Here is a 23,021-nt window from a genome sequence, read left to right as displayed (position 1 = left end):
ATGTCATAGATTACACTTAACTATAGACAATATTGTAATATTAAATATTTTTTTTATAAGGATTGTGCAATATTTTTTAAATTAACATGTAGTTTATCTCTAATTTTCTTTAAATACGTTTTTAGTATTCTGTATTTCACTTATCATATTTATTTTGAAACGCCTGCCTATATATTATAGCAACACAGTCGAAAGACGAAAAGGGCATAAAAATAATATGCATATTAGTAAAGAATAAGAATTTCATAATAATGTATTACTAACTTTCACTTTTTATAATTAAAAATAATGTATTTAAAAGTAACAATTCTATTTCAGTTTCTTCCATCGTTTGTAATGCGTGCGCAAACTTTTTAACGCATGCCCTAAGCCTTAGGCGCTTTTATTTGTCCGAGCGCTCGGCTCTAGTCACGACAAACATCTCTTGGCGGGTAAACGCCGCGATCTCCGCTATGCTCGCATTGTTTACGATCTTAAAATATAAACAAAGTTTTTAAAAATCATGTGGGTCGATGTTACGGGCCAGGAGAGACTAAATTATACGTCGCAAACGAATGGTTCCTTCATTCCCGGGTAAGTGGGTAGATATTTAAATTTATACTAAAACGACATGAAAATGGGAAAATAGATAGCGTGCGAGGTCTTATTATACAGTCCATAATGTAAATGATTATAGTGAGTAATTTGAATAATCCTTAAGTGTCTCACTAAAAGTGTCATGAATACTAAAAAAACGTTATAAATGGTAAATATTTAGTAAATTTTGAAATCTTGTTGCAAAATTTTTTTTTTTAATTGATAAGCCTATTTTGTTACGTTTCGAAATTAATGAAATATAGTGAATAAATGACAATTTTATTTTTTTTATTTTATTTTCTAAGTAAGAACTAATGGAGGCCCCCGTAACGCAGTGGATGTTGATCCATACGACGATGGTTTAACTGTTAACGAGATGGTTGTAAGTTCGGTTTCTGTTTGTGGGAACTATTATATTACATTTGGTAACTTTATCCCACTCCGGTAAAACATAACGCGGCGTTGAAATCCGTCACCCAAAACAGGCAATAATAATTGGTAGCAAATGAAAGTATTAGGGAAATCATCATAAAATCCACGCAAACGAAGCTGCGAACGGCCACTAGTTGTTAATATTTATCTACGTGCAGGTAGATTTGACATTGATCCAATTCATAGCGCGGCTGCAGTCCATTTGTCATAGACTTGTAAACGACGCCTGGACCCTGACCTGAACTATTCTTCCTAACAATTTGTATTAAAAAATAATGAAGGCTATTTATAGCTGATTAAATGTTTAAAATTTCTTTTTTGTCAGGCTCCGACGTTTTTCTTAAAAATTACAATAGTAATTACAAATAAATAGGCTTTTCTCTATATATGCTATAAGTATAAAAAGTAAAAAAAAAGCAAAAAACAGCTAACCCTAAAAACAATATGTATTAGAACCGCATTTCATTACATTAGCCATATGATGGCTACAAATAACTTTGAATGGCTATGAACTTCTACGTTGTTTGCTTAGTCAGCAAAAATATCTTTATTTTTTATTAGAAAACACTGTCCGCGTCGGTCGCTTCTATGACGCAGTTGCGTTGAGTAATTCTCGAATTAAGTCTTCTGGTAATAGTTAGGTAAGAAATGTATCTCGATTTTTTAAATATCTATTCTTAAGATATAATTTTAAGATTTATTGATCAAATTAACATACGAGAAAAAAAAACTTCGTATCTATCTCTAATTCGCGCACGAAGGGTTTCGTATTCTACCTATCAAAATGCTTGCCCTTAAATATTTATTTTATTTTTTATTAGTGTTTGTTGCTATATTCGCAACATAGATAAATCATCTGTAAAAAATTCAACTGTCTCACTATCAAAGTTCATGCGATACAGCCTTAGGTCAGACAGACAGTAGGCATAGAAAACAATTATATCATAACTTCTACCTACATAAGACAAAGGCTACTCGTACTGTCTAATTTGAAAGTATCTACGTAAGTATACACGAATCGTTTTTTTTTTCCTGTCTGATCAAAAATACATTTGAAAGGTGAAAGTTGTTACCAGAAAGACAAACAAAAGCTGCTTTATAACAATTCTTATAGATAGTGAAACCAAATCGTATTTAATTCCCACGATCTCGATTCGCTTCGATTATTGTCCAGGTGTAGAAATACATTAGCTTTGATTTCATGTTACATAAGCGTGACCACCAAAAGTACACTTGGGTGTGACTATATAGAAACATGTCATGATTTGCCCGCACCATATCGAAGTGAGTATTTTTTTTCTGTTTCACGCTGTATCACAGCAGGGTAGCCAGAGCGAACCTAGTGTTAAAACACTCCGTTCCCAATTTTCACAGATGGAACAGAACGCCGTGCTTTGCCTGGACAGCAGGATGAAGAAATTATAATATAAATTTAAGTAAATATTAAATATCGAGTGGGGATCGAACCCACGACCAGTAGCGATTACGCGACTGGCCTCTACCAAGAAGTAGGTCATGTCATGTGGATATTCACGAGACAGTTATCATTATAGTATATCAATTTTCAAATAGGCAAGCGATAGATTATGTAATCTGGATTATTACAGCAACTTACGTATGTAATACTAGAAACATAATATTGAATATAATCTTTTAAAGTCTTTATTAATACACAAATAAATAATATAATTGTAAATAATGTTATAATTGTTATGGTCTACCAATTCTACCACTACACCTACATAGATATTTATATAAATCTATATATAACTATCTATATTATGCTCTGTGAACTTTACACTTTATAGCGTTATTTATAATTTGAAAAATATAATTCTTACTTACCTACTGTACATACGTACAGACTTAACATATTGAGTAGTGGAAATCAACGCCGCCCATTGCCTCGACACCGGAGCGAAAAAAAGAAAATGTAATAAATGTAATGTAAATAAATATTTCACTTCCTCGAGTGGGAATCGAACCCACAACCGTCGCGTTCCAGCCATACTCTTGTGCCGCTGCGCCACGACGGCCTACTAAACTAGAAAATATATTCTTTTTTCTTGTTATGTAGGTACCATTGAGTTAACTAAAAGGGCCCCGTTGACCGTGACACCTGCTATAAAGTCCGCTGTAAAAACCGAGTGCTAATGAAGTCGCTTTTATTCTCTCTAATTACATTGTAATGAGGTTTGTCCATTTACAAACATCGAGGGTTACTTGAAAAAGTACGATTCTTTTAAAGTATTCTTAATTCTTTTTTTTTTGCTTCACGCTGTATCCCACACTCAGCAGGGTAGACAGAGGGAACCTAGTGTAAAGACTCTCCGTTCCCCACTTTCCGCCCAATTCTGGATGCATTACACGTAATGCCTCAACACGTTGAGTGATGGAACTCAATGCGTTTTGCCTCGACACCAGAGCTAAATCTTAATTCGATTTTCTTTTGTTATTTGTACAGAAGTTTAATAAAGAAACTTATATAAGGATACATTCGTCATTCATTTTGTTAAAAATATTATAATACCGAGATTAAACGTTCACATTTTGATAGATTTTATCATGTTATCATGTACATGTTTTAAGCTATAGAAAATTTGGCTGAGATCCAGATAGTAGCAACAACTTGAAAAGTTACCTATATCTACATACTTTGTAGAAAACACATTAGAATTGAAACAAAATCATATTATAAACATGTTATAAATATTTATGCATTAATATTATATTGGAAATTGCGTTAAATGGTGGAACACAACACCGCTCTTAGCCTCGTTACCAGAGCGAGGGAAAGAAAAATATAAAATATTTCATTCCCGTGAGTGGAAATCGAATCCACGACCATCGCGTTTACAGTCACACCCTTTTATCCCTGCACTACAATAGCCTCAATAATCTCATAATAGTATTTTGATAATACGAGTATAATAGACAGACAGACATTGTGATATGGTTGACTGCTCGCAAAGGTATGACCAGGTGCGACGTTGGAACCACTCAGCCAGCACGAAGTGTCTCTAAATAGATGTACTCGTATACTAATGTAGCCATTAATATATCTAAATTCTAAGTACACTACTGGTGAAATTTGGCTAGTTTGTTTGTTGCGAGGGCAAGTGAGTGATTACACACACACTTGCAACCTCGCGGAGAGCTCAGTCATATCATATGGCACGGAGTCCTTTGACTCGGGAAATCCCGACACCGAGTGGAAGTCGCTCGAGTTGAGCCTAGGTTGTACAAGCCGCACCAAGTGTCTGCCCACTACGCCTCGCCCAACCAACAAAGAGTTGTGGACACATAAGCTTTTCTCTTCATACATAAAGATAAATTACTTATTATTAAATTTCAAAACTTATAATAGTTTTTTAAAAAAACAATACACAAGGAGTCGCTAGAATATAATTTGAACAATTATATTTCTTTAGAAGTTTAAGGAAACTAATAAACAAATATCTATATAATGTAAACAGTACCACTAGTCTTACCACTTGCCTTATAACATTATTTAAATTCTCCTGATTGGGGATCGAATCCACAAACGTCAAGATTACCTTTACAGTCGAAAGATGTACCACTGCACTGTTAGGCCTCAAGAAAACTGGTATTTACCTACATATTTCAAAAAGCAAAATGAACCCAGTGTCTAGAGTCACACTAGGATTAGGGAAAAATGATCTTCATTTTTTATCTTATAAATAAGAAAATAAATTTCTAATAATGATGTATTTATAAATACATTAAAAGTATTTATATAAGTTCCAATATAATGCTTCTTTCGTAGTGACCTTGATATCAATCCTCATAATATTTTTGACATTACCTTGAACGGTAGCAATCGATTAAACAGTTACTACGCATTCGTTGCTAAAGGATATTGCGCTAAGGTTTCTTCTATAAAGGAAGTCCTTTAGAAATAAAAAATCAAATCAAATCAGCTTCACGCTGCACCCGCGCAGTGCAGGGTAGGCAAAAGGAACCTAGTGTTAATACTTGTTTATTTCCGCTGAATTCTGAAGGCATTGCGTGTTAAGTGGCGGAACTCAACGCCGCTCTTTGCCACGAAGAAAATGAAAATAAAAATGTGAGAGGAACCGAGGGTACCTATAGACACTCCGGTTCCCATTTTCCATCCAATTTTTAAGAAAGATAAGAAAATAATTTCAATATGATCATTCTCCTGAATGGGGATCGAATCCATAACCGTCGCGCTTACAGGCAGCCTCTGTGCCGCTGGGTCAAGACGGCCTTGTAAAACTTCTATCTATATATTTCAAGAGCCGGCAAAAACAACTACTAAGTATGTTCTTCATTATCTTTTTTTCATTTTAGTGACGGCTTGTTGGGTGTCAAACGAAGTTACCTCAACAGCGGTTTGTTATTTATAGAGGTTCATAGATAGTACTCAACAATATTCATAAATTTAATATTTTTTTCAAACTTTCTCATTTATTGTAGACTGTCAGAGTCAATAAAGACTATATATCCAAATCCAAGTGGTGTAACTAAAAATAAATTAGCATCAAAAAAAATCTTGAGGCCAGTCATGGCGCAGGGGCACAAGCACGCGACCTTAAAGTAATAGTACCAATAGGTTGTGGTTCGATTCCTACTCGAATATTTTCATTTCACCTCTGTGATGAGGACGCAAAGCGCCGCCACGCCACGCGTTCGCCCCTCAACAAGCTATGTTATCAGAATTCGGCGGAAAGTGGGAAACGGAAGTGTATTAACGGGAACGGAGTGCCTTAACATTTACCATTAGCCCTGCTGTGAGCGTACACCAAGAAGCAAAAATATAACTTACCTAACTTTCTTTAAAACAAATGTTAAAACGTACGTACAAAACATATGAAACCTATATAATTTGCAAATTCTTTAACCTACTATTTACTTCATAATTACCACATACTACCCTCTCACAATGGCTGCCGTGTAAGTAATCTCGGTAATCTCGGTAATCACGGGTGTTAGGGTGTTATCACACATTCGAACAAGGCCGCACTCTTGGTTCCTGGTACCATACTATCTAGTGTATATTTGTATAACTTTCTGTTACTTTTATATTACCTAGTAATCGTCGATGTTTTGTTTCTGTTATTACCTAGTAATCAATGAAAAATGGTATTTAATGTATGTATAGGATAGACAATCATATACGATGCCAGTAAATAGAGAGCCCGGTTTTAAAACAACTATTTTATAACAGTGACAGTGCTTAATAATTTGAATTTTAAAATTAAAATATGTATTTTTATCTTTAAATATATTTTTGCTCTAGTATTTTATGCAAGCTCTGAGTAACCTAGATTCTTCAGCCTAATTGAGAAAATTGATAAAAATCTGCTGCAAAAGCTGTTGTCGGTTAAAATAGTATCATTTCAGTGTATTACTTTTTCATAATAATTTTTTAATTACATATAAAATTAAAGGAATAACAGAGTAAATCAACGAAATTTGCGAAAATCTAAAGTAGTTTCATCATTCATAAATATCTATAGGAAAACGGAACCATGCGGTTCCTGGTACATTCGCACCATTCGTGTATACTTGGGAATGTCATTAAAATACTCTAGCTGAAGCTGTTAAGAACTTTTAATTTTTGATCTATTAATATATATATATTTTAAAGAGTTAAATTTAGTCTGTATATGTGTATACATATATATTATATTTAATTATTATTTATCTACAATGTTATGTTAACATTTTTAAATATCATTTTTATGCGAAATTATTTGGACGATATTTAGATGTGAGGTCATTCACAAGTTTACCTTTTGTATAAACTTGTAGATTGTAAAAAAAACCCGTAAAGTGCGAGTCTGCTCCGCCCACAGAATTCTTCCGTACCAATTTTAAGGTTGTAGATCAACAGGAAGTACAACTTATAAATGAACTACAAATATAAGTTTATAATGATTTTTATACGGGAAGTATGCTAGTTTTGTTTGCAAAATAGATGCATAAAAGATTTATCTGCGTTGTCATTTGTAGTCTTTTGACTGTGTTAACTTAGAAACTTGGGTCATTGATCTTAATATATGATGTTAATACCTTGATACCTCCATACAATGTCCAGATATAGTATTGACAAACGGACAACAAAGTGATCCTATAAGCATTCCGTTTCTACCATTTCAGGTGCGGAACCCTAAAAATGGATTAACTTAGCCCAACACGATGTCTCTGTTGTTCTTCCGCCAAATATATAAAAATAGTTAAGTTAAAGTTAAGCTTTATAAAACGGTGTCATCTATGTTACAAACATTCGTGATAAACGCTCATTTCTTAGCTTTCGCTATGTTGCGGGTTAACTTAAAATAAACTCAAACTTTCATGCAAACTCGTTAAGCTTTGGAATTAAAACTCAAAACTCAACTTTTGATCTACGAGTAACTAACTGCTACAAATTTGTAAGAATATGGTAAACTTTCATAATGACTTGCGGAAACAATAAAGTGGTTATGTAAGATTATGGTGTTTACTTTTCATTCATTGATTCATTCACTAATATCAAGGTAACATATCTATACTAATATAATAAAGTGGAAGAGTTTGTTTGTTTGTTTGTTGGTTTGAACGCTAAGATCTCTGGATCTACTGGTCCGATTTAGTTTGTTTTTGTATTGTATGAAAGCTGCATTCTTCAGAAGTGCTATAGGCTATATAACATTACATTACACATATAAACTAATATAATTTAAAGTACTTTCTAATTTGACATGCAATTTATTCTGCCATGTTAATAACAACCGTCACGTCGCTAGGCAACCGTTACCGCGACATTTTGATACTCATCCTCATGAAAATAAATATAATAGTCACTTTCAGCATTTCATCTAGATTGAAATTATAGTTTACTGTATAGCATTCTAATAAATAATTAAGGAGATGTCACTGATTCGAAATGACCTAGCCTTAGGGCGGCATAGTATGAGTATGACCGACGCGAAAATATTCTTATAGTTCAAGCAGGCGTAGCCGCGTCCGGGTCCACTAGTATAGTATACGTATTACCTCGATTTTTTTATCAGATGTATTAAGGTTCGATATTTCTTGTTTATATTTCTTATTTTATTTCATAGATAAAATAAATTTGATGTGCAATTCCGTGTAGGGGAGCGTCACAAAAATAATTTCTAAGACAGTCATCCTAGTGGAGAGCAGGAATCAAACCCGCTATTACGCATATAGTAAAATTTTACTCAAGTGACCAACGTGAAATTTTAAAAGTTAAAAAATATATTTTTTCACGAACACAAATCTAATTTCGCTCGATCATTAGGAGCATCGCCTTTTATGAAAAAGGCTTCGTCCATAAAATTTCAAATAGTGTCATGTAAATAACATAATTGTTTTTCCATATGTAAACTCTGAGGCACAAGTTTATAATTTCAATATTTTTTTAAATAACTATCACATTCAAATTCATCAAAAATCAGAAGCTAAAAATTAACAAGCAAATAAGTAAGTACCTTTCGTCAATCAATCGCGAGGCCTTGACCAAGTTTGCGTGATATTCGCCCCTATAGGTAGGTATAGGTAGGTAGAGGTAGTAGGTAGAAGGTACTTTTACATACAAACTACGAACAATTGTACAAATTTCAATGTCGTTGTTAAACTATAGTTAGACTAACAATAAGCCTTGTAGCTTCACCACATTGGGTATGGTTTCTTTTATGTGGATTGAATTTCAATTTGTGTATTAAATATTTATAGGTATTTTATTATATACTAACATAATTTTGGAAGTATGTTCTTATATGTGAAATTTATATAAATAGTATATATTTTACGCTGTATTCCGCACCTAGCATGGCAGACAGAGGGAACCTAGTGTTAAGACATTTCGTTTCCCCCTAATTCTTTAGGTATTGCGTGTTGGATGACGGAACTCAACGCTTTTGCCTAGACACCAGACCAAAGAAATATGACATAAATTTAAATAAATATTTCATTTCTTCGAATGGGTATCCAACTCTGTAAATTTCGTCTTATCCACTAACGTCATTAACGTATGCACCACCAAGCTACTGACCTCAAAACTAAAAACTTAAACTATATTTTTTAGTAAATTGGTTAAACAACATTATTTTTTTAATAACTGCATAACAGTAACTGATATAAAACACCGTTGTCGTCCATTAAGGTAGTTTGTCGACGGTATTTTAAGTCAACAATGACATAATAAACATTTTCTGCCGTGAGAGTCGCCCCATTTCCGCGTTTCATTCGCAAAAGAACAATGCACCGTTTCATAACAGTGATTTCTTTGCTTTCCTCCGTTTATGCCGATAGACGATGTCTCCTTCATAGAGGCACATGTAAGTATTAAAATATTTATTTTTTATGTTTTAACATATTAGTATTATTGTCATAAAATATCTCCTAGGAATGTTATATAGCTTCACGTTATATCCTGTACGTAGCGGGGTAGGCAAAGGGAACCTGGGAACCTAGTGCTACAGACACTCTGTTCCTTTACACTTCCATTCTCCATGTTCCGCCGAATTTTAGAGGCATTGCGTGTTGAGTAACGAAATTTGATTCATTACCAGGGCAAAGAACCAGAACCAAACCCAACCGTATACCATCCGACGCTTGTGCCTGCCTCTACTGGCCTCTAGTAATATCATAGGTATAACAGAGTAAATTGAGAAAGCTTTATAGTAAGTTACTTTGTTCAAGGACTAGACTGAGGACCATCGGATGAAAGAAACCAACGCAGAAAAAGCCTATAAATTATAAATACAAAAATTCCACTCTAAATTATTTTATGTTTCTGGAAACCTTTTTAAAAAATATTAATTAAGCTTTAAAAAATATAAAATTTAGATGCAAAATGAATATGATTTTATTTTACTGCACACAATTTCATGCAATCCACCAGGGAATAATGTTAAGATATAAATATTTTTTCTGAATTTATATAATTTCATCTTATTTTAGTAAAATAAATGTGATATCAAAAAAGTAGTCTTAGCACATTTGCGCGGCAATTGGCTTTAAACGCGAAAGAACTCGTTGTGAGTTCGATTCCCACTCAGTACGGAGACAAAGCGCGTCGTTGAACTCTGTCGGTCCTCACTCAACGTGCAATGTCTCGAAATATAGGACATGTGCGAGAAACAGAGTCGTACCTATAAAAATATTTAAAATATACCTAAATATATATTGCAGGTATATCTCACTGTCCGCGCAATATGCACGCCTACCACACACGATGCGACGGTCAAACAAAGTCTCAAAAGACTTGTGATGAACCTTCAGTTTATATCTTGGGTATGGACTATGAAAAATTTCAAAAAAACTTAACTTTTAATTTATAAAAAGTATATTAATTGTTCTCGTAAATATTGTATTTCCGTTTCTTAAATTGACCAAAAATGGACAAAGATATTTGGCGGCGATATATTACAAATGGCATAATAAAGGGCCATTCACGATGCAACTAATTAACAGGGAAATCCTATATCAAGCCTTAACGATTCGTGGAGTGGAATTCAAAAATTAATCAATCTTTTTGTTTTTTTTTTCCAATATTGTTTAAAGAAAATACCATACGATTTTCAAAATATAAACAACACACAAAAAACAACGAAAATGTTATATATTCAAAGTTTTACTAATTCAATTCTTTCAGGGTATAGCTGCGGTTGGTCCCGTTGCGACTGTAACGGCGACTTGTTATTGGACGAACATATAGGCTTTTGTGTAAAAGACGAGGAGTGCCCAATTTTTTCGACCCGAGGACCAAAAACTAAACATGACACAGGCCGTAAAAGAGATGGGAAACGTAGATACCATTTGTCTAAGAGAATTAGAATAAAAGAAGAAGATTTGATGGAACAAGAGTAATTTAAATATATTTAAGATATTGCATTCAATAAGAAATATTTTAATTATACCTACCTATTTGAAATTTTTAATTATGTTATATTTTCTATTATATTATAAATAATAAGGACTGACATTCTTTATAAATACGTATATTATTTTAGGTACAAACAATATATTGTTAATAAATAATTATGGCTATTAATAATTTCATTCTCAATAAAGTTCTGTGTAAATTATTCCACTGTATTTATTTTTATAAAAACTGAAACTGATATCGTAAATTCGCATGACTGTTTTGGCAAGAAAACTTTCCCGCTAAAACATTCTATCCGATAAAGTTAATAAGCAATGTCTGGCTTTAATGAAAGATAAAATAGTTGACTGGTTCTACAAAGTGTAATAAAAATATTAATAACTAAAGAAAAACAGATCATCCATTCCCTTTATTCCTTGAAATTTATTAGAAATATTTTTAAAACTTTTTTTGGCAGACAAGTGGTCGTGGGCCGTGGCGCAACGGCACCGTGTCTGACTATAGACGCAACGGTTATAGATTCGATTCCTACTCGTTGGAATAAAAATCAAAGCTTGACGTAGAGTCCCACCACATAACACACAATATCTCGAAAATTGGGAACGCAGTATCTTAAACTAGGTTCAATCTGCCTAACCGGGATCCATGTGGAATATGGTCAGGTACCCTTAAATATTTTCTGGGTGCCATCTAATTTCTACTATAAAACAATAGTAAATGTAAAAATAAAAATACTTTCTTCTATTTAAGATTACATCCGGGAGTAGAGGCCGTCATCTCACAGGGGTACAATCGTGTGACTGTAGTAATTCATTTCGGATTATTATTTATTAATATTTTCATTTTTTCGCTCTGATACCAAGGCAAAAAGTGTGTAAACATGCAATGGCTCGAATATTCGGCGGAAAGTGGAGAACGGAGTGTCTTAACAATAGTTTCCTTATAATACGTCCAAACAAATACCTCCAATAACACGAGAACCGGCTGTAAAAATATTATTTTCCTGTTTACATGTCATGTCCGTCACTGATTGTTCAACAAGTTATCGTAGAGAAAGACTTAAGGTAAGAGAGACATGGTGCCATTAGGAATTGTTATGTTGTGTCTTTTAAAAGTTAATTATGCAATGTACTACGCCAAAATTGGACTTCCAGGATGTTTGATGTTTAACAATACTTGTAAGTAGAGTCGACGTTAATATGGTACGTCTTTTAATTACTATCTGTGAATTAGGAAATCTAGAGACCATCGTAGTGCAGGGTCACAAGGATGTGACGGTATGGGTGTCAGTGTGGGACCCAGGGGAATGAATAATTATTTTTTAATTACATTTCCTCGCTCTGGCACCAAGGCCACCACTCAATACGAAATGCCTCGAAAAATTCGGCGGAAAGTGGAAGGCAATGGAATGTCTGAACATTAGATTCCCTTAAATTAGTCAATCTATCACTAAAGGTGATTTTCTTGTTGCCGTTTCTTCAACAGAATTAACCTTTTTCAGAGAACTAAAATGTTGACTTAAGAAATCTTTTATTCCTTAAAATTGTTAATTATCTTCATCAAATGGCCTTTCAAACATAAGGTAAACTTTCAAAAATGTATCTTTGGCCTTTTTTTTATCGAGCTTACAAAAACCCTTATACTTAAATTTTATCTAATATTTTAGGTGTAGACTCATGTCCACAGCACATGCATAGAGTGAACAGCGAGTGCAGACCGACGCCCTCCCAGAGGACGTGCGACGAGCCTGTCGCACAGTCTATGGGCGTCATATGCGACTGGTCTAGGTGCGACTGCGACTTCCCCTTTGTCTTACATTTGCCATCTGGATACTGTTTCGCTTATGAAGATTGTCCGTGATATTTTTGTTAGTTATTGTGATGATAAATAAATGTTATTGAATTAAATTGAAGTTTATTCTAGTAGTCCTACTAGTCCTAATCTTACTAGTTCTTCTAGTCCTGCTAGTATTGTAAATGTGAATGCTGGTGAGGATGGATGTTTGTTTCCCTTTTACATAGAAACTACTGAACAGATTGAGATGAAGCTTTTTATTATAATAGCTTTTATATCGGAATAAAAATATTTAGGCTTAGGCTACAATTTATGTAAAGGTTTTGTATAATTTGCTTATAATATCACAATAAGTTTAGGCGGACGAAGCCACGTATGGGTCGCTAGTTTATTATAATTTATTCAGTTGTTTGACCATTGGAGCACTTTTCCATCCTTTTTTGTTGTATTTCGTATGAAAATCGCTGCGTAACAAAACCTATAGAGCTAAGTATTTCCTGTAGAGTGTCATGAAATTTACTGTAATATCAGAAATAATTTTGATATAAAAAAAAAGAAAATCGCAATATATACCAACGAGTACGTCCATGTACGTAACTATAAAAATATGTTTAAAATTCAATTTATGTCATTACATACAAAATTGCGATCGTGTGACATTTTCTAGCTCAGCGGTGGTGACGGTAACTTCATTGGAATTTACGATTTGCCGCCAATATGTTATAATATTTTGGTATAACCATAAATATTTTTATATATTTCACTCTCAGACATTTCAAAATCTTTTTTATTGGCAATTATATATATATGTATATATTTAACAAAACCAATAACGTATCAATTATAAAAATTAGTTACTGGTTAAACAGTTGCTAGAGAAATAAATAAAGAAACGGACAAACATGCACGCTGAAAACATAACCCTCTTTTTGGGCTTTACCGCAGTCGGCTAAAAGGAACAATTAGTTAATATATAACTGTTGTTTTTTAAATTACTTAGGTATTACTGCCCTTCTATATTATAGTAATGTTTGCGATGCCTTTGAATATTCAAAGTTTGTTTAAATTCTTATAACGATTACTTAAAACAGTTGTTATTTCAAAATTTCTTTTTTTATAGCGTAATGTATTAACTTATTGAATATTTTTAACATCATGCGTTCCCTCAATATGACAGGGTGAACAAAGGGTTTTTTTTCATACTGCATCCCTCACATGGCAGGGTAAGTCGAGGGAACCTGTGCGGGATACAATCTGACGCTAAAAAGATAGAGCGTGAAGAGAAAAAAATAATTCGATATAAAAAATAATAATATAACAAACTATTACAAATCTTTTGTGTATTTGTTCGTAACAGATACACGGGTCACTGTCCTCTACTGAAGTTCCGCTACGGGAAGTGCTACGGCGACAACACCCGGCAGATCCTTAAGGAGATACGCACAAAAGGATTGTTTAAGTAAGATATTCATATATTCTGTTATTTATAGTAAATTTTGATTTTTTTTTCTAAAAATTAATATATTCAGATGCATTGCTACTTGCTTAATTTTTTTTTGGTTGCAATTGCTCTTTTCTTTTTGGAATCTACAGTAAACAATATGTGAGATTTAAATGTACCTTGTTAATTATTAAAAAACATACTGAAGAAATTAAATATTAAATTACACACATGATTTACTTAAAGTGCCTTTTAATACAAATTATAAAACTTTTTTTTTTCTGCAATTATTGCTGGCGGGTTACGAAAGGAGAAAATAATGCCAAACTCTACAGTCGTATCATAGATTTTGCTTTTTCCACAGTTATCAATCACACACCCTCTGAGGGTCATCACGCTTTATCACTCACGAATTCACCATCATCTTCCACCAGGACCAACTATCCTGTTCTCGAATCAAGCGAGGTGTCCCCTACGATTTTTACTATTCTTGCATGATATACTCATTACTTTGTCTCTAACCCAAAAGAAACTAGAATTAACAAGCACTTCTTTGTGGTATATATGACTACTAATTTAATAAAATAAATTTAATTTCATTTAATAATACTTAAATATCTCAGCTATCATTAAGTTTTATTAAGTACAATTCTAAATTGTATTCTTAAAATAAAAAATGTTATTAAAAAATTAAAATTTAATTAAAATGATATTTTATTTTGGTAATTCATTATTATTAATACAACTATACAAAACCTATATTAAATTGTTTGAAAATTAATGAAAAATAAAAAACTGCATGACTTATTACTAAGCTCTTTCTGTCTCTCCCGAATTCAAAAACAAAAACACAGTAATAACAAAATATTATATTTATAACAGCAAACCTCTAAAATATCGTCCTGGTGACCACTACGAGTTGGGAAGCATGCCGCGTGGAGACGCGCCGTCGAGGCAGCTCTACGACAACGCCCGACAGCCTACCTACATGACCGGTTATACTGGATACGTGCCTGGGATGCATTTTACGTATGTATACTAAAAAACTTGTCATTTATTTCATGTATTAAATATTTATATAAAAAACAAATGTGGTGGTGGCGCAGGAGGTCAAGAGTGTGATTGTAACGCGACGGCTATGGGTTCGATTACCACTAGAGAGAATGAATTATTATTTATCAATATTTTGATTTTTTCACTCTGACCATTTAAAACAGAATGCCTCGACAATTTCCATATTCCTGTTTCTGTTGTCTGTTCATCAAATAAAATATATGCATTTTTTTTTTATCTGTTTATCTTTTCTAATATTATTATATTTTGTTGACATGTCAAGAAAAATAATAAATTATAAGCATTGTTGCCGTAAGAGGAGGAGTCTACTTCAATTTTGTTTTGTACGATGTAACAGACTTGCATACAATGTTTCTATTTATGCTTATTTAAAAGCGATTATTTATAATTTAAATACATGTATACATAGATTATTTTTGTCATTAGTATAACTTTGCTGGCATAATAATTTAATATGTTTGATACAACATAAGGTATTCCTAAAACGACACAGAGTTGACCTACACCCAAATGTATATACATAGGTAGAAACCACATGCATATGTCTAGAGGCCATCGAAATTCCACAAATTTCTGCAACGTAACCTTACTTTGTTTTTACAAAGGTCACCTCTATAAATTCTATGATAGATTACGATACTTGCACCTATTTATATTTATAGTATAAGAAATATTGCCTTTAAAAATATTTAGTTTAAAAATAACTAAACCCCGTAATTTGAAGAAAATTTCATAATTTTGTTAAGTGTCTACTTTTTATTTTCATATAAAAAATCAACTTTACGCTGTATCCCCACTTTTCGCCGCATTCTGGAGCCTTTATGGGTTGAGTGGCGGAACTCAACGCCGCACATTGCCTTGACACCAGTACGAAAAAATAAAAAATATAATTATATAACTAACTATTTCATTTCCTCGAGTAGAGATCGAACCCACAACCAGTCGCGTTAACAGTCACACTTAGTGCCCCTGCGCCACGATTGGCGTCATATTATTTATATTATTACCTTTTTAACTTCATATTCCCTACTTAACAATTTCACATTTACCTACATATTTAAAATTAAAATTTAATTCCATCTCAGCTACGGAAAATCCTACGGCAGAACGGCAGACGACTGCATGGCGGATTTTACAGCGAACCAGAGAAATTTACGACGGAAAGCAGACTTAAGCCGTAGTTATGTGAGATCACGGAGCGCGCCCAAAATGGAAACCGTACACTCTAGAGACGAGATAAGAAGAGATTTGAGCAGATTTAGGGAGATAAATAAGTATAAAGGTGAGTGTGTGCAGTTATTGCATGTATTTTACGTTAGTTAGTTTGTAATTAATACTTTTTTTTCAGCTTTACGCTGTATCCCGCATGTAGGGGGTTAGGCCTCGAAAACTCTGTTCTGCACTTTCCGCCAAATTCTGTAGGCATTACGCAATGCCTATTGAGTGACACCTCAACGCCGCACTTTGCCTCGAAATTCGAAGCCACAACCCGCGTTTACAGTCACATGCATTTACCCCTATGTCTTATTAGGTTTTTTAAATTTTTTTTTAGTAATTTTAATATTATGAGTTCGAAACGCCAAAGGAGTAAATTATTCTTGTAAATATTGAGTCAAAATAAAACTTTGATATAAAAGTATTGAAGTTCACTAAGAAAAGTAAAGTCGACGACAATCTTAAAACTAACTTTGTCTAATACTTATTTAGAAAAACTTTGTCTAGTCTAGACAGACGGTGAGATAGAGAGCTATAAAACAACATTTTATATTTTACAGATAACACAATATCGCCAGAGTTCCCACCAATAGCTGGCTATACCGGGCATATACCAAGAATAAAAGGTTCAGAAGCATCACTAAGCCAGCGATATCACTGCGCTGCAAAACGAGGGCTAGAACTTATCAAAATGGAAAGAGATAAAAGGAAGGAACTACAAAACGCCAACGTAAATATTAGGGCAATATTGAAAAATCATGATAAATCATCGTACTGCAACTGGGGATAGCATACAGCTAGAAGAATGTTCTTCGCCAAGTGTCGTTGAACATTCTTCGTTTTAATTTTTAATGGTAGCAAGTACGAATACAGTATTATTGCGAGTATTATTTTTTAATATACTGAATGATATGAAGGTAGGTACTAAATTTTGTGAAAATGTTTTTTTAAGCATGTAAAATTGTCAATTAAATGTTATTTATTTTGTTATATATTTTTAAGTATATACCTAATTGTACATATTTATTTCAAATTCCGATTTCAATGGGCGGTCTACCATTTTAAGTATGAGCTAAGAGATCGGTCTTGAGAACGACCTTGAGATTCATTCATAAATCATAATTTATGGCATCTCAAATTCGATCTTCGAACGTATAACTATCAACAAAAATCCATATGAAAAAATTAAACACTCATATGAGTTTTGAATCTATAATTCAAATAAAGAAAAACCGTACGTCCAACTGTACAACGATATAAGTAAATATGTAAAATATTATTTAGTAAAATTTTTCTGTTATAAATTTAGACGAAACTAATCGAAAAACAACTTTCGAGAAAAAATATTAATATCTTCTAGCATTCAAAGAGTATATAAAAATACTTCGAATTTGGTAATGCTCTCCTGCCTTTAAAAATTAGTCGTGATATTTACTGGAAGTAAATACCTACATGAACTTTCGAACGATTAAACTGATTTTTATGAAAGTTATACACTTGATATAAAATTTATATTTTTAAAAATATTCAATATATATAATAGGACTTATATGAAAAAGTTAAAATAAATGATAGAATAGAAATATGTAAGTGACAAAATGTAAATATATGCTTTAGTTTACATTCTTTTCTATTATATTAACGCATCATAAGAATATAAAAGAGGTAGGAGAGAAACTGTAGTAGGTAAATAAGTCAGTCCAACTCCAAAAAATTTATCATTGGTTGGTGTTACTCAACGCCTCTAACAAGTCTAAAATAACTATATGTCAATATGTTTCTTTAGCTTCACGCTGTATCCCGCATATAGCAGAGTAGGCTCACTCTGTGGGAACCTAGTGTTAAAACACTCTGTCCCCATTAAGACCTTCCTTTTCTTTCCTCGTTTCCCACTTTCCGCCGAATTCTGGGGGCATTACGTGTTGAGTGGCGAAACAATTAAAAAAATAATTTACTAGTAGCATAAAAATTTTGTGAATAGGAAAAAAATAAAACTAAGTATTGCCATAGTAAAAATAGTTTTATATTAAATTAATATTGTATTAAATATAGTAAATCTATAGAAACTATATTAAGGGCATATTGACTTATACAATAAAATAGAGAACAATTTGTCCATTAGAGTTTTAATAAAAATAATAGTTTAATTTATTTGGTCAAAATATTTTTTGTAGAAAAATTTTATATCTCTTATAATTAACAAAACTACTAAAATCTTTTTCTAATTCTAATTTCAATTAAAATACTGACCCATTTAAGTTGCCAATAACTTATATTAATAATAAAAAAATATTATAAGTCTTAGAATGTCATGTCCAACACGACTGTAAAGTTAAGTATTGTTATAAAATAATTAATAGCTATGTAAATAAGGCACTTTACGTTATAAATTGCACCATAAGATATTTGGATATTATTTAACTTCGTTGTTATTTGTTTGTTACAATCTAAATTGTTTATCGACAGAATGAAATAATAAGAGAAGAATAAATATATAAGTAATAATATTTATCACATAGAATTTAAAGAGGACTGTGAAAAATAATATTACATAAATTGTTTTTACAAGCAGTCAAATATACGAAATCTGTTATTTTTCATTTTTAAGATAAAATATTTCTATGAATAAGGATTGAACCCATCATTACAATTATTGATTTAAAAATTGTTTTTAAATAAAAAAATATAATATACATATATGCTAAAAAAATTTACTTCACTGGCATTTATCAATTTTAGATAAAATTCTTATAAAAAAATCTCTTGAGTGACTTATATATTTATTGAATTATACTTAAAATTATTAGAATTCCAAATTAGATTGTAACAAAATCTTAATCAATAATTTAAAAAAAAATCTCAGTTAAAACTAAATCAACTTTCCGGAGTAATTTCCACCATTTTTCCAGTTCTTTGATCAACACCATCAATTATAATTGGTTCTTCATTATCAACTGTGGACATTTTCTGTATTTTATTTCTATCATTTGCAAGTTCCAGCATTAAAGTTTCTAATTTCTGAGCTTTCCTCGTTTCATTGTGGGTTATTAAAGCACACAAATGTTCAGTTAACAATTCCTTTTTTTCCTTTTCCTTTTGTAAATTTATTTTAGCTTGTAAAAATTCTTTCTCTATTTTTAAATAGTGTTTTCTGTAAAAAAAGGCAATAAATTATTATGTTATCTGTTTATTTTGTTTTATTTTTATCCTAGTCAGAGTTTTCTAAATATAATTATATAACATATAAATGAGGCCGTCCTTGAGTGTCCCGCTTATAGCGCGAATAAACAGAGAAAAGCTAGTCCCAACACACTCCGGTCCCACTTCCCCACTGCCTAATTTTCGACACATTGCATGTCGAATGCAGAACTTAACATGATGTTTTGCCACCAGAGTAAAAAAATAAAAATAGTACTTTTTTTAAAGCTTAATAACAAAACAACATAACCTGAACCTCATTGGAATCCTCAATAATATCCCTTAACCAATTTTGACTATATATAGAGTAATACTTACTCAGCATCTGCATAACTGAAACATGCTTGATCTATTTTTTTCCTTAAAACAGATACATCTTGTGAAAACTGACCATCCAAAACTTGCAATTCTTTTTTTATTTTTTCTAATTTCAATACTTCTTCTTCCGTTTGTTTTGTCCTGAAATTAAGAAAAAATAATATATAACTTTAAATAAATTTATAACTTTCACATTATATGATGCAGATAAGATATAGTATAAATATAGAACATATTAGAATATAGAAGAATAGGCAAAAGAGAACTTATGTTAACTCATTCTGATCCCCACAATCTGTGACTTCTCTTGTTACTAGATCAGGGAAATGATAACTTTGTCCCCTGTGTCAAAGTGAAACCCACAGCCGTCGCATTTACATTCAGACACTGCACCACTGTGCTACTAATGACTTCTATAACAAAATTACTTCTATAATACATTTTTATTATATTTTAAATAAATTCTTTTTAAATAAAAAACAAATAAATTACGATAACAGAATATTATAATTATAATTTATTACCATATAGGTTTTGTTACAAGATAATAAAAATTTTTCACCATTCTTTAATTTTAACACAAAGAAATTTACAAGTTTAGGAACCATTTGGTATCATCCAATATACTTGAATGGAAATATATGTACAGATAAGAGAAAAACATTGATAAAAATTCTGGAGTGTGAGATAAAACATATCTTTAAAATACAATAGACAAAAATCTAAAGATATTTAAGAATTTAGATTCTGAGGAGTTTTTGTTAAGTCTTGAATAATTTCAAGCCATCATGGCATACTGGCACAGCTTGTGATTGTAAATGCGACTGTTGGAGGTTCGGTTCCAAAACAATGTCTCGAAAATTCGGCAAAAAGTGGGGAATAGAGTATCTTCACATTAGGTTCCCTCTGTCAAAACCTCTATACAGTGGGAAGCAATGTTAAGCTCAAAAAGAGAAGCTTTCTATTAGAAAATGTTTGCAGCATGTTTCATTATTTACTTTGAAATCTTCATTTATTCTGGAACTATAGCAACCATTACAGACAATAAGTAATCGATTATTTACAATTACTATAAAACTCACTCCATACAGCACAATGTCTTACCAGAAAAAAAATTATCATAATTTATGCTCATAAGGGGGAATCCAACCTACAATCATCATTTTAACATTATCTTATCAACAGTTAGATGCAGCCACTCCACCACAGTATCTAATAAAAATTATTGTAAGTACAATATATTTCTTTTTAATTTCAATAATTTATTTAAATCATGCATAACTAACTATTCTGTTCTTCTTCTTCTTGTATATCTTCATTTTATTCTTATATTGTTCTTTTTTTAAGATTCGCTAAACTGTTATTGCTATTGATTATTTGATGGTTGCTTTTTTTATTTTAATTTAAATGAATTAATTGTATAATTGTTTTTATGGTACTTGTAACTACATGCGTAATCATACCGTAGCATTTGACGCTCCATTCTCTCTGACTACACCGCTAGGAATACAGTGTGAAGCTAAGTTAATTGTTGTTAGGCCTAACAAAAATAGTTAGATTAACTACCTGTCAGCTAGCGCCTTGGCAAGCATTTCCTTACGTTTCTTATTCTGTTCTTCCATCAACTTTTGCTGTAGCTGCAATTCCTCTAATTTCAATCTATGATTTACTAAATCATCCTCTGTATAATTATCCACACATCTTACGACATCAGGTGTGATGCTAGCACTATTTTTTCTACTTGAAATATTTAAATTATTATCAATCCCATTCTCTTCATTAGAATTTCCATTCTTACTGTTATTTTCATTGTCTTCAAAGTTATTTACAGTAATAATTGCTGGTTCATTATTATTTATTAGTTCATTGATATTTTCACTTGTTATATTTTCATTGTTTAAGATTTTTATATCTATCGGAGATTTTAAACTAAGCTTACATTTGTCAAAGGCACTGTCTATTGTGTCATCAGAGCTTTGCTTTTTAAAAAAAGCTTGTTTATTTATAGGTTGTTTGCTAAGCTCTGTATTATTAATTAGCACATTTCTTTTTATAAATAACTTTTTATTTTGCAAATCTGAAACAGAAATAAACACTTGGTATAATTCTTTTTGTAAAGTTCAAACTAATGTTCTAAAACAATATCTTGTTGACTAATTTTAAATGCTTTAATAATTCATGTTAGTTTTTACTTATATTTATAACCTACAAGCACATTTAATGTTATCAGAATTAGCATCCTGTTGTACAGTTATACTATTTTATACTCATTTTAGGTATGTTCTCAATTTACGCCAAAATAAAATTTAGGTAACAAGCACTAAAAAAATGATTATGTTTGTAACTATTACATTTTTAGTAGGTATAGATCTGGTATGTACACAAAAAACAAATATTTAACATTTTGTACTTTATACACGATTATTCCTATAATAGTAAATAAACCATATAAGTAACAAAACTTACATAAACAGTAAATACTTAGAAGTAAAAAGATGGACATATTTCATGAGAATCAAAAGTTTCTTGTATAAAGAGTTGTTAGGCATTACTGCATAAATATAAAGCACTATGAGAAAATCCGATAGATAACAATAGGTGAGAAATAAGAGGTACCGGTATTCGGAGCTGCTTCTGATGACTTAATCCGCTTCAAATCCTCTTCGCTAAATCCAGCAAACGCCATGATATACGCTTAATATTCCTGATTTTACAAGATAAACATTAATGTTATATTTTAAGTAAATACTAATACTTTGTTTAATAAATTACATCTAACTTAGGAATTTTCTTGTATACGTGTTTAGAAAAGAACAAGCACGATTCTTTACGTGTTGACACTGACATAAAACAACTGATTAATTGACAAATGTATGCAGAGTGCAGATGCCAACTTAACGTTTTTAAAGATCATATCGGAAAATACGTAATATAAAAAAACAATGGTGAAAAAATGGTGAAAATAAAAATACAAAATTCACCATGTTAATTGCGGTATATTGCATTGCATTTTAAGAACATTATTATAGCACTATAATATATTCAGCTATAATCTATCTCTAGTATATATGTATTATCTATGTATCTATCATA

At 31.7% G+C, this 23,021-nt stretch overlaps 3 protein-coding genes across 3 annotated transcripts; 2 read left to right on the top strand and 1 right to left on the bottom strand.

Annotated features, from left to right (window-relative positions):
• The first annotated feature begins 392 nt into the window (after positions 1-392).
• LOC146537907 (ciliary microtubule inner protein 2B-like) lies at positions 393-19,600 on the top strand. Its single transcript, XM_085188606.1, has 5 exons — positions 393-573; positions 14,040-14,141; positions 15,006-15,152; positions 16,283-16,479; positions 16,973-19,600. The coding sequence occupies exons 1-5, from the start codon at positions 503-505 to the stop codon at positions 17,200-17,202; spliced, it is 747 nt and encodes a 248-aa protein (XP_085044732.1). The 5' UTR covers positions 393-502; the 3' UTR covers positions 17,203-19,600.
• Positions 8,429-12,822, top strand: LOC146537908 (uncharacterized). Its single transcript, XM_085188607.1, has 3 exons — positions 8,429-9,338; positions 10,195-10,296; positions 10,658-12,822. Exons 1-3 carry the CDS (start codon positions 9,260-9,262, stop codon positions 10,870-10,872), a joined length of 396 nt encoding a protein of 131 aa, XP_085044733.1. The 5' UTR covers positions 8,429-9,259; the 3' UTR covers positions 10,873-12,822.
• Gorab (Golgin, RAB6 interacting) lies at positions 18,412-22,790 on the bottom strand. The gene is made up of 4 exons (XM_085188605.1): positions 22,545-22,790; positions 21,495-22,005; positions 19,929-20,069; positions 18,412-19,563 (listed from the first exon to the last, which is right to left on the bottom strand). The coding sequence occupies exons 1-4, from the start codon at positions 22,612-22,614 to the stop codon at positions 19,287-19,289; spliced, it is 999 nt and encodes a 332-aa protein (XP_085044731.1). The 5' UTR covers positions 22,615-22,790; the 3' UTR covers positions 18,412-19,286.
• Positions 22,791-23,021: the final 231 nt, after the last annotated feature.

The sequence above is a fragment of the Heliconius melpomene genome, chromosome 7, assembly GCF_056956725.1.
Source record: "Heliconius melpomene rosina isolate 202511_hmr_F chromosome 7, ASM5695672v1, whole genome shotgun sequence".
NCBI classification, from domain to species: Eukaryota; Metazoa; Arthropoda; class Insecta; order Lepidoptera; family Nymphalidae; genus Heliconius; species Heliconius melpomene.
The sequence above is the reverse complement of the archived record's forward strand: the minus strand, read 5'-3'. Positions and strand labels throughout refer to the sequence as shown.

Excerpts from the sequence above, each read along its gene's own strand:
- LOC146537907 (XM_085188606.1), top strand. The coding sequence starts at position 503 with ATGTGGGTCGATGTTACGGGCCAGGAGAGACTAAATTATACGTCGCAA. Across the intron at positions 15,153-16,282 it reads GTGCCTGGGATGCATTTTAC|CTACGGAAAATCCTACGGCA; the intron begins GTATGTATACTA and ends ATTCCATCTCAG. Across the intron at positions 16,480-16,972 it reads GGAGATAAATAAGTATAAAG|ATAACACAATATCGCCAGAG; the intron begins GTGAGTGTGTGC and ends TATATTTTACAG.
- LOC146537908 (XM_085188607.1), top strand. The coding sequence starts at position 9,260 with ATGCACCGTTTCATAACAGTGATTTCTTTGCTTTCCTCCGTTTATGCC. Across the intron at positions 9,339-10,194 it reads TCTCCTTCATAGAGGCACAT|GTATATCTCACTGTCCGCGC; the intron begins GTAAGTATTAAA and ends TATATATTGCAG. Across the intron at positions 10,297-10,657 it reads ACCTTCAGTTTATATCTTGG|GGTATAGCTGCGGTTGGTCC; the intron begins GTATGGACTATG and ends CAATTCTTTCAG.
- Gorab (XM_085188605.1), bottom strand. The coding sequence starts at position 22,614 with ATGGCGTTTGCTGGATTTAGCGAAGAGGATTTGAAGCGGATTAAGTCA. Across the intron at positions 20,070-21,494 it reads GCCAAGGCGCTAGCTGACAG|GACAAAACAAACGGAAGAAG; the intron begins GTAGTTAATCTA and ends TCTTAATTTCAG. Across the intron at positions 19,564-19,928 it reads TTCAGTTATGCAGATGCTGA|AAAACACTATTTAAAAATAG; the intron begins GTAAGTATTACT and ends CTTTTTTTACAG.